Source organism: Mauremys reevesii, linkage group 1, assembly GCF_016161935.1.
Source record: "Mauremys reevesii isolate NIE-2019 linkage group 1, ASM1616193v1, whole genome shotgun sequence".
In the NCBI taxonomy this organism is placed as follows: domain Eukaryota; kingdom Metazoa; phylum Chordata; order Testudines; family Geoemydidae; genus Mauremys; species Mauremys reevesii.
In genome coordinates, this window is record NC_052623.1 from 36,946,659 (window position 1) to 36,960,126 (window position 13,468).

At 40.8% G+C, this 13,468-nt stretch overlaps 1 protein-coding gene across 6 annotated transcripts in view; it reads left to right on the forward strand.

Moving 5' to 3' along the window:
• ARHGAP42 (Rho GTPase activating protein 42) overlaps positions 1-13,468 on the forward strand; it is a 258,286-nt gene that overhangs the window by 219,529 nt on the left and 25,289 nt on the right. For all 6 annotated transcript variants that reach the window (XM_039486640.1, XM_039486657.1, XM_039486648.1 and 3 more), the window contains 3 exons: positions 177-261; positions 1,560-1,618; positions 2,454-2,559. In XM_039486640.1, the coding sequence (XP_039342574.1) occupies positions 177-261; positions 1,560-1,618; positions 2,454-2,559 (250 nt within the window). The remainder of the gene's footprint in view (positions 1-176; positions 262-1,559; positions 1,619-2,453; positions 2,560-13,468) is intronic.

A 13,468-nucleotide genomic window follows, 5' to 3' on the forward strand; every position in this document is an offset into this window, starting at 1 on the left:
ATACTTGACAAAAATTAAGGATTTCAATGTATGTTCAAGGTGTTAGTTAATCTGGGTAATAAAATAACCATAAGAAATTAACACATAATCTTTGTATGTTGTTTAAGTGTTGTGTTGCTTTCCTAACTAGTCTGCTAGTCAAAGTATAATACAGTCCTAATTCAATTTTCTACCAGCCCCTAAATCCCCTCCTGATATGGATATTGATATGGATGTTTGGGACAATAAAACAATAACAAGTGGACTAAAAAACTACCTCAGGTCAGTATGATGCTCTACACGTATCTTATTTCATGTCCATTTACCCTTATTTATTGATATTGCATTACGTCTCTTTCACCCCCTTAGAACACTAAAAATATGTAGTGATTTTGGCTAGCCTAATAATATTCCAGTAATTATATATATTAATGAATCTGCATTTGATTATGCTATCTGTCTGCCTGCTGTTGAATCAGTTGTGCTCTATAAAACCCTACATTTGGAGGGGGAATAAGTTAATTGCATTTGTTGATCTGTAAATCCGTTATCTAAACTGCACAGTATGAGACAATCTTTCTAATTTGTTAAATCCTTTATCTAAATTGCACAGCATGATATTTCACTAATTTATTGTTAGAGCAGGATAAAATCGTGGCTCCCTGCATAAATGTTAATTCTCATTTCATATCCTATGATACAGGTCACTTTACAGGAATTGGGAATAAATATATCCCCAAGCAATTAGCAAATTCATACTAAACTTTCAGCAACTACGAAACCCTTTAAAAATAAGGGTCATGATTTTCTAGAGTGACTGTGATTTTGGGGTCCTCAACTTTTGGGTGACAATTTGGGACACTTTGAAGGGACCAAGCTTGTAGAGGCTAGGTGTTCAGCACTTCCTAAAAATCCAAACCTCAGAAACTCAGTCAAGTTGGTCATCCAAAAATGGAGGCATCAAAAACCACTAATCACTTTTGAAAATCTTGGTTAGGGTAAGGTTGTTACTTATGCAATTTTATAATAAGAAATGGCAGTAATAATATTTCTTATGACTGCAGACAATTCATAAATTGCCTTTTGAATGAAGAGTCTTCCCAGTTCACTACATATCAGGATTTCACTGCCACGCTGGGGTCTTCAAGATATATTTGGATTTCACCAGCTGAGGCTTGAAGCCTAATTGGCTCCTCACTTTTGCACTTTCAGCAACACTGCTGATAATTTCGGTGGAGTTATTCCTGATTTTACAGCTTTGTAAGTGAGAAGGCATTCAGGTCCTAGGTCTGTGATCAACGCAATGGTACTGGCATTCTTCTTTAAGTTACTCACAGAGTGGCACTGGATTTAGCAAGAGAAGATTTTCATCAGACCTTGCACGTGACTGAATGGTGCTATGGTTGTGGCCTGTAGGCAATGAATTCATTTCATTGGACATAATTATCTGGCACCCAGATGCTAAGGTGACGGTCGTCATATAAAAGCATATTGAAATAGTAGCAACAGCAATAAAATACAAGAAAGGATTTTAAAAAGTAATACATTTTATAAAATATTTTTTTAAATTTTATGACCAGGTGTCTTACAGAACCACTGATGACCTTCAAGTTGCACAAGGATTTCATTGTTGCCGTTAGTAAGTAAAACACTAAAGAAATTAGTAAGTCTTCAGGAGAGTAATAGTCTTTTTGATCTATCTCTCACCACTGTTTCTGGAGAACTTTCCTTACACTATATCTTCCCATGTTCGGCCTACTTTTGTTTCAAATAACCCAGGCAATGATTTATTTCAAGAGATATTAAATTATACATACGTGGATATTATTATGTATTTGTAGTGCATTAGCACCAACTGGCCCGAATCATAAGCCCCAGGCTCACTGTGCTGGGTTCTGTACTAACATAATAAAAACACAGTTCCTGCCCCAAGGAACTCAAAATCAAAGTATGTATGTACGTAATATTCTCTCTCCCTCACACGCGCACACACACACACACACACAGAATCTCTGTTAAAAGAATATTAAGGTTTAAAAGTCAAGCACTCAAAAGTTAATAAATGCTAGAATTAAGGTTCTGTGCCTGTGCAACATTAATTATTTGGATTTTTTTCTGATACTTATAAATACATAAAGTGCTGATTATCCTCATCGCTCCTCAAACCACCATAAGAGGAAATATAAAGTGGGGCTAGATGCTGTTAAAGATCATTGGATCAAATCCTGGCTCTGCTGAAATCAATGGCAAACTCCTGCTGACTTCAGGATTTCACCCATTGTATTAACTGAGTTTATTTGAAGTACAATTCCCAGAATGTTCATGTAATTCATGATTTTTGGAAGGCAATTTTAACAGCAGATTGGCAGTTTGCCTTATTGTAATGCCCTAGTGTAGTGTTATTAACATCATCCTTACACACATCTTTGGGTGCACCTTAATTTAATAACATTCTTCTTATTTTTATTTAACAGAATCTGATGACCAGAACTACAGGGTTGAGGCAGTACATGCACTTGTTCATAAATTACCAGAGAAAAACAGAGAGATGCTGGACATCCTAATCAAGCATTTGGTCAAGTAATTCCACCATTATTTTTGTCTGTTCGGTGTTTGGGGGCGTGGACTTGGATGTGGGCTTCTTTTTCTCCCTTTTGTTTGTCAATTTTGGCTATTCAAGTTTGTTTGTTTTTTTTACCTGAGAAGATAAGTACTTGAAAATTAGATCAGGTTTAAATTGTAAAATTCAGGACAAAATTTTGTGACGAAAGAACTGCCAACTAGAAATAGGATCATAACTCAGAGCCCTGGAGGTTCCCAGAAAGTAACTGTATTTATTAAATGGGACTAATTCAGATAACTGTTCTCAGTCCTGCTCTCAGTGCATGAATTAACACCAGTGAAATTGAATTGATGACCAAAGTTGTCCTTATAATTTCACCCATTGTTTTAACTGAGTTTATATGAAATACAATTCCCAGAATGTTAATGTAATAAATATAACTGATCCATAACTGATGACCTTTACCCCGTCTCAGTCACTGGTCAATACCAGATGCTTCAGAAGAAAGTTTAAGAACCCTCGCATAGCAGATGTGAAAAAAATCTGTGTGTTTCCCCCTCCATCCCGCACCCCAAATGAGATCTCACTCTGATCTCTAATGGATAGACCAGGGGTCAGCAACCTTTCAGAAGTGGTGTGCCGCATCTTCATTTATTCACTCTAATTTAAGGTTTCGCGTGCCGGTAATACATTTTAACCTTTTTAGAAGGTCTCTTTCTATAAGTCTATAATATATAACTAAACTATTGTTGTTTGTAAAGTAAATAAGTAAAATGTTTAAGAAGTTTTATTTAAAATTAAATAAAATACAGAGCCCCCCGGACTGGTGGCCAGGACCCGGGCAGTGTGAGTGCCACTGAAAATCAGCTGGTGTGCCGCCTTTGGCACGCGTGCCATAGTTGCCTACCCCTGGGATAGACATTGACTTTATCCAGAAGAATGAGATTTTTATATCCCTTCCAAAATCTGTATTATTAATTATGATAACTCTGGTTATTTTCGATAGCTATATATAAATTCCCAGTCTCTTCTTGAACCTTGCTAAATGCTTGTCATCAGCAACTTCATGTAGCAATGAGTACCACAGTCTAATTATGCCTTGTGTGAAAAACTTTCTCCTTTTATCAGTTTTGAATCTGCCACCCTTTAATTTCATTGACTGTCCCTTTGTTCTTATGTTATGAGATAAGGAAGATATAAATGCCTGTTCTACTCTATCTAGAGCATTCATTATTTTGTGTATTTCTCGTACTCATCTCCTTTCTAAAGTATCATAGAATCATAGAATTCAAGATCAGAAGGGACCATTATGATCATCTAGTCTGATTCTGATCCCCTCTGACCCACTCCACCACCAATCCCTACCCCCCTCCCCCCCTCCCTAGAGGAAAAGGAGGCCCCTGCCCTGGAGGAAAAATTGCCTTCCTTCCCCTCCTTCCTTCCCTGAAAAAAATTCCCCCCCCAAATATGGCGGTCGGCTGAGCCCCCGAAAGCATGCGGGCAAGACTTCCAAAACAACCCATGAAAAAAATTATACTATACCATGACCCCATTACCAATACCAGTGTGTAATTGACAATTAATCTTACCATCCCATCCCTATCATATCATATCCTCCATAAACTTAATTCTTCTTAGCTTCATCATCCTTCAGGTCCTTCTTCTTTCCTGTCCTGTCCCAGTAGTCTGTTCCTCCCCTGCCCCTGATGATGGTTATTTCCCTTCCCTGAATTTCTATATCTGAGTTGATTCCTGATTTCTGATTTCGGTCCTCCTGTCTTTTCTCATTCCTTATATTCTCCCTCTTATCCTCTTTTATTCCTATTATCCTCTATAATATCTAATTAAAAAATCCTTCATATCTCTTCTATCCTCAAGTTTCTCTTCCAACAAACCTCCCTTCTCTTCTCTCCTTTTCCATTCGGAGGCCCTCCTTCAGGCTCTTGGCTAGTTTCCCTTCTGAATCGAGTTTTCTTAAATCCTTCTTAAACATGAAAAACCAAAAGACACCAACACACTACACAACACTCATGAGGTAACTCTTTATATACCTACTACTACTCCCCCCCCCCTTACCCAATGCCTTGCCTAATGCACCAATGCACCGCAGCCACATTTTTTTTTCCACATCACATCATTCCCATCACATCCTCAATCAACCTCCATCTCCTCCTCCTCCTCCTCCTCCTCCAACCCTTCCTTACCCACTCCCCAAAGTAAGTAAAGTCTTAAAAGAAATGTTAGACACTACACATAACACTACCTTATCACATCACTTTTAAAATACTGTCCTACTACTCATACAAATCAATCTCTAATAGAATATCTCCTCCTCTATCGAATCTCCAATCCAACAACCCAAATCCCCCAACTCATCCCATATCACTCCACCACTTCCCTTGGTCACAGGGGGTCAGCAAAAAAATAAAAATAAAAAAAAAAAGCCAAAAAAAACCGAAACTTGAGGAACTCCACCTCCAACCTCCCTCCTCCTTTTACCTACCTCCTCTGCCCCCCTCCAGCTCCTCCAGCCTCACCTCTTCCTTTTTTTTTTTTCCCATCTTTTTTTTTTCCCCCAGTTTTTCTTTTTTACTTAGTAATTGTTCGTAAAATCAAAACCTTACTGAAATCCAGATATTAGATCCAGATCCAAAAATTTAAAAAATCTAAAACTTTCTCTTTTCTCAGAAGAGGGTTGGGTTGTTGGTGGCCTACCCTTACCAAAATCCAATCCATCCCTATTCCCCCCTGCCACATGCCATCCCTCCGAACTCTCTCTCTCTTTTTTTTTTTTCCATGACTTTACTATATATGATGTTACTACTAAACAGGCCTATAATTCCCGTTTTTTTTTTTCCCTTCTTGAATATAGGAACTACATTAGCTAATCTCCAGTCAGTCGGTACAATCCCCGAATTTAGTAAACCCAATCTTTTCAATCTCTCTGCCGATGATAGATTTTCCAGGCCCTTTATCATTTTTGTTGCTCTTTTTGAACACCTTCCAGTTCTGAACTATCCTTTCTGAGATAAGGTGATGAGTACTTTACATAGTATTCCAGCTGAGGCAATACCATTTGTTTATATAAAGGCATTAGATTATTTTCCATCTCATTCCTTATCTGTCCAAATATCTTTTTTGTTTTGTTCACCTCAGCTGCACACTGAGCAGAGGTTTCCATTGAACCCTCCACAATGATGCCCAGACCCCTCTCCTGAGTTGATAGTTAATTTAGAACCCTTTAAGATAAATGAGTAATTTATATTTTTCCCTCCAGTGTGTACTCTTGCTTCTATTACAAAAAACCCCACACTGTATGATTTGCTGGCTATGTAATATAAGTCACACTATTTTAATTGTTTTAATCCGTGTACTTCCTTTCCCTATCCCTCTTCCCTGTATCTAGCTGCATATATTTGTCTAATCCCAGATTTCATGCCCTTTGGGACATAGACAGTTTTGTTTTGTTTTTTAAGAAAAAGAGAACCTCTGAAAAGGAGCATGCACAGTTATGATGATATGTAAATATATCATAATGCATTAGCAAACAGGCAAACAATAGAGACTTGACATTATCTGCAAAAAAAGAAAAGAAGTATTGCATTCTTTGAAAAACTTCCCATGCAAATTACACATTTGCCTCCTTGAGAATACAGATAATTTCATAATGTGCTTTAATAAGTCCACACTTCCAGAATACAGGTAGCCAGGAGTCTACAAATTGGTAATATCCAAAATGTACTGTCACCTGTGATACAGCAAAGAGCGAGATTTCCAGGAGAAAGCAATTGTGCCTTGATGAATGAGGCATGCAGCCACCTGAAATGTATGATTATGTGAGTCTGTATCCATTCAATACCCCAGCAAAAGTAGGACTAGTGAAGAGAAAATTGGTTATCAAAATGTTCCATATTACAAGCATTCTGAACAGCAATTCTTTTTTTTCCTTTCCTTTTGCAACAGAGTGTGCCTTGATGCTATATCCAAATTTCTGCCTAGTGATTTATTGTCAGAATAATATTAAATACATCATTCCATTTATTAACTAAATGAACCAATTTGTCACCAAGGAAACCCAAGTATAATGCAAACATTACTCTTTGTGTTCTATATTCTATATTTTCAGATTATATAGTTTATTTAAAAGACCTTAAAACTTTTTGTGCAGGACAGTAACTTGTGCTTCTAAAAAAGAACTCATTTTCATGGTTTGGGCCTCAAATGAGCATCTGTCTACCAGAATTGTTACTTAAACTGAAATCTGAGATGTTTTAAGCTACTCTTAATTAGGTAAAATAGAAGCTGTGTGCAGTAGAAGGTATTTATATTCCTCCATTTTTATCTGGTTATCATGAATCTAAAGAAATTAATCCTATTTTTTTACTGGTAAATGAGGCATCAAACTCTCTGCAGTTTGAAATGGAAAGGGAATATTTTTTGTATTCACACTCACTCCTCCGGTCATCCCATTCTCTTCTGTGCCCCAGAGAATTCTGTTATCCACTCACTACTATACATACCTAGTACTACCCACTCAACAATCAGAATGAGAGAGGTCATGGGGTCTATGCCCAGGATTGGGAGCCAGCAACTCCTGAGATTTGATCCTGCTTCTGACAGATTCCCTCTGTGACCTGTGGAAAGTCATTTAATATTTCAACTTCAGTTTTCCCATCTTTGTAATGGGGATGGTTTGTTACATACCATGTACCATCTTTGTTGTGGTACTTGCCTACCAGACAATGGTGCTCTGAGGATTAGTTTAGTTAGTTTTTATATAATGCATTAAAAACAAATAGAGTATGGAAGGGGCAAGTGATTTTACTTCAAAAGGTAAAAGTATCAAACTCATCACATGGCCTTGATTAATGGAAAGCTCTCAGAGGTAGTTTGTGGATTAGAAGAAAATTAGGAGGGGTTGTTTGTTTTAACTTATATTTTAAAGCTTTTGTGGATGAATCTTGCTGCTCACAAATGGTGGGGTCTGCAGAATATCAGGGACTAAGAGTAAATACACTAAAGAGGCAGCTAAAATGTTTGTCATCTCTAGAAATGATCATAGTAATAGAGTGTTTAGTGCAGTATCAGATAAGAATGACAGGGAGAGATCATAAAGCAGAATGAGGAAGAAAGAAGTTAATTCCACGACAACTGATTCTATTCCGTAGCAAGGCTCAGCAAGATTCTCTAGAAATTGCTGAATAGGCTATGACAATAGGAGAACTGTAGCATTGGAACCAGTGGTAATTATTTGTAAGAGTTTGAGAGGTTCTGACATATATCCGGCAAACATTCTTATTTATGAAGAGAGAAAAGGAAGGGGGGAGGGACACTGAGAATTACTGGCAAGAGTTTTTTACTTCACTATCTGGTAAATTTGTAGAAAAACTTACAAAGTAGTCAGTATGTCAGTGGTTAGAGAAAAAGAGAAACAGTGGACAGTGTGGGTTAATGAAAAACACGGAATATGGACTAACAGGTTTTAAAGTCAGAAGGGACCTGACCTTATGTACAACACAAGCAAAAAAAATTCACCTATTAATTCCTGTATCAATCCCATACCTTGTGACTGATCTCTAGAGCATTTGTTTTTAGAAAGATATTTCATGGCTCTGAGGCCCCTATCCTGCAAAGATTTACACTCTTACTTGAGTTAGCACATTTGTGTAATCCCATTGTGTTCAGGGCATAGTCAAGCATGGGCATAAATCAGTGCAGGATTTGGGGCCTTTGTGGATAAACAAATACAGTTGTCATACTGCAGTGTATTTTCATTTTAGTAACCTATTTAATGCATGCTACATTTTCATTTAATGTGGACAAGATCCAATGTTGGACTCTCAGGCCGTCAAGCCTTTGTGGTTGCACAGGAACGGACCAAATGGCAAACGATTGCTATGGCCAACTGTCTGGCTAAGCGTTGAAGAAGAAAATCAGTGGTCTATACCAAGACCCACAACCCCCTGTTCACACCCCTCTAGTTAATAACCTAAGTCATATTCTGCCCCTGGAAAAAAGCATTCAGAGCAAGCCTAGGCTGATCAGGGAAGTATTCTGCAAAGGAAGAGCCACATTCACGATGGAAAACCCTTATTTCTTCTCTGAGCTCAGACAAGTAATTCAAAATTTACTCCATGAAAGCCAGTGAACTTCAGAGCGGAAGAGGAGCTGTCAGTGTTGAGTGCCTGCTCTGTCACATAAAATAGCAAAGAGACATGCACTGGGCTTAACTTTAATACAGTTCACAACTTTATAGACTCATCAAGTACCTTCTGCAATTCCACTGACATCCTCTTTGCCACTCCAGCTTTCCTGTGAATTGAATAATATTCCCAAATGCATGGGGCATAGAATCAACTAGATTCTAGTCACAAGGCCACCGTGTTGTCCTGTCATAGCTCGAATACTATCAGTTCAAATACCAATCCAACCCAACTGCCAAGAACTGCTTGTTGGAAAGCTTCACAGATTTCTTTTTTCCTCCTGTAGCCCATATCTGTAGACAGCAAAAGAGGCAATCCTCATATATGAATTCTTCTCACTCATCTTGGACAAATGTTAAAAGTTGGTCAGAGGAAGACACATCTGTAGTTTCATCCATGTGTACTGAGAAATACTGGCTCTCCTCAGCCTCTGAAGCTATGTCATGAAAACCATGTCACATCAGCTGACTGTGACATTGGAGGAAGTAATTGTTTTGACAGGTCACAGGGTGCAAGCAACATTTCCCAAATTATGAGCTTTTGGCACCTCTTTTTATTTGCAGTGATATGACATATGATGCTTGGAGGGCTCTCATATTTACAACATATTTATGTTATAGAACAGTGGATTTTCATAGAATCATGACGGATTAAGGTTGAAAGAGATCTCAGGAGGTCATCTAGTCCAACCCCCTGCTCAAAGCAGGACCAACCCAAACTAAATCATCCCAGCCAGGGCTTTTCAAGCCTGACCTTAAAAACCTCTAAGGAAGGAGATTCCACCACCTCCCTAGGTAACCCATTCCAGTGCTTCACCACCCACCTAGTAAAAAAGTTTTTCCTAATATCCAACCTAAACCTCCCCCACTGCAACTTGAGACCATTACTCCTTGTTCTGTCATCTGGTACCACTGAGAACAGTCTAGATCCATCTGCTTGGGAACCCCCTTTCAGGTAGTTGAAAGCAGCTATCAAATCCCCCCTTGTTCTTTTCTTCTGCAATCCCAGTTCCCTCACCTCTCCTCATAAGTCATGTGCTCCAGCCCACTAATTATTTTTGTTGCCCTCTGCTGGACTCTTTCCAGTTTTTCCACATCCTTCTTGTAGTGTGGGGCCCAAAACTGAACAGAGTACTCCAGATGAGGCCTCACCACTGTCAAATAGAGGGGAATGATCACATCCCTCGATCTGCTGGCAATGCCCCTACTTATACAGCCCAAAATGCCGTTAGCCTTCTTGGCAACAAGGGCACGTTGTTAACTCATATCCAGCTTCTCGTCCACTGTAACCCCTAGGTCCTTTTCTGCAGAACTGCTGTCTAGCCATTTGGTCCCTAGTCTGTAGCAGTGCATGGGATTCTTCCATCCTAAGTGCAGGACTCTGCACTTGTCCTTGTTGAACCTCCTCAGGTTTCTTTTGTCCCAATCCTCTAATTTGTCTAGGTCCTTCTGTATCCTATCCCTACCCTCCAGTGTATCTACCACTCCTCCAAGTTTAGTGTCATCTGCAAACTTGCTGAGAGTGCAGTCCACGCCATCCTCCAGATCATTAATGAAGTTATTGAACAAAACCGGCCCCAGGTCCGACCCTTGGGGCACTCTGCTTGATACCAGCTGCCAACCTAGAGTGAACAAACACGTGTCAGGCATGGTCAAGATAATACTTAGTCTTGCCATGAGTGCAGGGGACTGGACTTGATACCGGCTGCCAACCTAGATTGGATTTAATGTCCCAGGAATTTTTGAAAATCCACTTCCTGTTTGCTTGGGGTAGACAGCTCACATCACATCTTCCCAGCTGACCATGCCGGCTTTCCGCAGCAAATGCGCTCCTTCCTGGAGTATACCAGAGTTGCTGGATCTGTTGGGTCTGTGGGGAAAGTCACAGCTCTGATCCAGCCATAGGAATTTTCACACTTACGAGCAGATTGCTTGTAGCATGGATGGGAAGGGACATGAATTGACATGCAGGAGTGCCATGCTATGATCAAGGAGCTGAGGCAGGTGCACCAGAAGGCAAGGGAGGCCAACCATCACTCTGGTACGGTGCCAAAAACATGTCACTTTTAAAAGGAGCACACCAACCTTGGCGGCAGCCCAAACTCCATCACCAAGAGCCCCGTGGATACTTTTGGGGGACTGGAGGCAGCAGCCAGTAGAGTCAACCCTGAGTACAAAGTGATGGACAAGGAGGTCGAGTTGGAGGAGGATGTGGGACAGACGACAGGCTCATCCAGTGGCAAGCCAGGACCTCTTTTTGACTCCAGAGAGGTCTAGTCAGTCCCAGCAGCAGTCTGCCTCTGGCGTGCCTGAAGCAGGAGACGGGAACTCCAGTAAGTACTCATTTTTCTTTGTAAGCGCACGGTTACATGAGGTACATGTGTACTTTATTTTGTAATATGGTGCACGTCGGAGAAGGGATAGAAATTAACTACACTAGGTACTGTTTGCATCTGCTTTGCATTCTCATGTGCAGCTATGCAGTGGGAGCCCTGCGGAAAAGTTTGTTAATGCACAGCAAGATCTCCCAGGAATCCTCCAGAGAGATCTCTAGAAAACTTTCCTGAAGGTACTCTGCAATCCTCTGCCGAAGGTTTCTTGGCAGAGCTGCTTTGTTTCTTTCCCTGTTGTAGGAAACTTTGCTGCACCAATCGGAAATTACTTCTGCAGGAACCAAAGCAGGAGAGCAGCATACAGACCTGGTCTGAAGCCACATGCATGCAGGAGATTCACCTTTGCATCTTTGGTCACCCTCAGTGTATTGTTTCTTTTGTTTCTGCAGATGTGCCCTTGAGGGCCAGCTCCTACACACTGGCGGAGCGCCTCCATCAGATAAGGAGGTGAACGAGGAAGTGCTGCAATCATCTGATCATGCTGATAGCGAGCACAGAGCATGGAGACAATAAATTAAAAACTAAAAGTGGATAGCCAGGAGATAAGACAGGGCAGGAATGGATAATAGAGGCTCAGGAGCAGATGATAAAGCTCATGGAGGACCAAATAGAGATGCTCAGGTCCCTGATTGCCCTGCATTCAGAACACATCTGTGCTCAACTGCCCCTGGAGCCCACACAGAACTGTGTTCCATGCCCTGCCCAAATTCCCCACACGCATTCTTCACATGTTCCTGGCCTGTCGTAATTCCCCTTGCACTCCACCTCTCAGCTGTGCAATCCTCATTTCAGAGAGGATCAGGTCCTTTGTAAGAAATGTTAATCTGTGTATTGCTGTTTAATAAAAAATTATTCTTACAAATACAATAATTCTTTATTTGTGTCCTACACACAAGGGTTGCAGCAGAACTTAGCACATCTGGAGATTACAATTTATTCTCAGGCAGGAATCATTACAAGGGTCATTCAAGGTAGCAACTAAACAATGCCTGTCTGAGTGTATTACAGAAAGACACAGTACTGTGGCTCATTGTCAAAATGCTGCTTCCCTGATTCGAATAGCTTCTAGGCCTTTGACCATGCTGCACTGTGGGCAATCTTGACTGCCCACCCTGCATGTTACAGGAAGTTTGAACAGCCCACCAGTTTAGCCTGCCGAGCAGTCATTTTGGTTTATGCACCAACTACCGGAGCCAGCAACATGGAGGGAGGCACCCTTTGAAGAACTTCTCTTGCTTGCGGTTTCACTCCTGTATCAGGAAATTGGCAGAGCTTCCTTCAGATGCTGGTGGACACTTTGGTGGCATTTTCTGACCCACCAAAGACACCTGATAGAGCTTATGATGAAGCAGGAGAAAGAGGAGGCGGAGGAGGAGTCCAGGCATCTGCCCAGGCATGGCAGATTTGCATTGGCTGATGCTGTTCATAACACTAGGTATAGCCGCTGATGTCCCTTACATGGACTGGCACTTCTGGAGCAGGGCACCAAGCACAGACTGGTGGGATCATATCACCATGCAGACCTGGGATGACCAGCAGTGGGTCCAGAGCTTTAGCATGAAGAAAACTACATTTCTGGAGCTTTGTGAGCAGCTTAACTTTGAACCTCCAGCATAAAGACACATGCATAAGGGCATCCTTGCTTAGAGAAGGTTGCTATAATCATCTGGAAGCTGGCTACCTCAGACTGCTACAGGTCCATTGCCAACCAGTTTGGTGTTGAGAAGTCAACTCTGGGTAAAAGTGGTTTCTGAGACAATCAGGCAGTATGGTTTACCCCAAAGTGGCAAGCATAAAAGATACTCCTGAAGTAATTGCCAGCTTTGAGAGAACGGGGTTTCCAAACTGGGACTCATATGCCAATAGTTTTCCCTCCTCAGGGACCACATGAGTACATAAACCACAAGGGGTACTACTCCATTGTTATGCAGGCCTTCATAGACCACAGAGGTTGATTTATGAATGTCCATGTGGGCTGCACTGGGAAAGTTCATGATTCCAGGGTTTTTCACCGACCGGGAGTCTGCATTCATGGGATACTATTCCCAACAAATGACACTGTCATAAATGGAGTTACTATCTCCACTGTTATTCTGTGGCAGTGGCCATATCAGTGCATTATATAGATACACACGTTTGTGTCTGAACATTCGCTGTTTGGAAAACTACTGTGGTCGCTGAAGTAACTGCACAGTTGCTCTCTTAGATGTACAGACCAAGTTTTAATCTCTGTCCAGCATAGTCGTCTTTGTCCACCTGCTGATGTGGTCAACATTGGCCTGTCTGCATCATCTCTACTGTGTGAATCATTTATGTGCAATTCATGTGGTG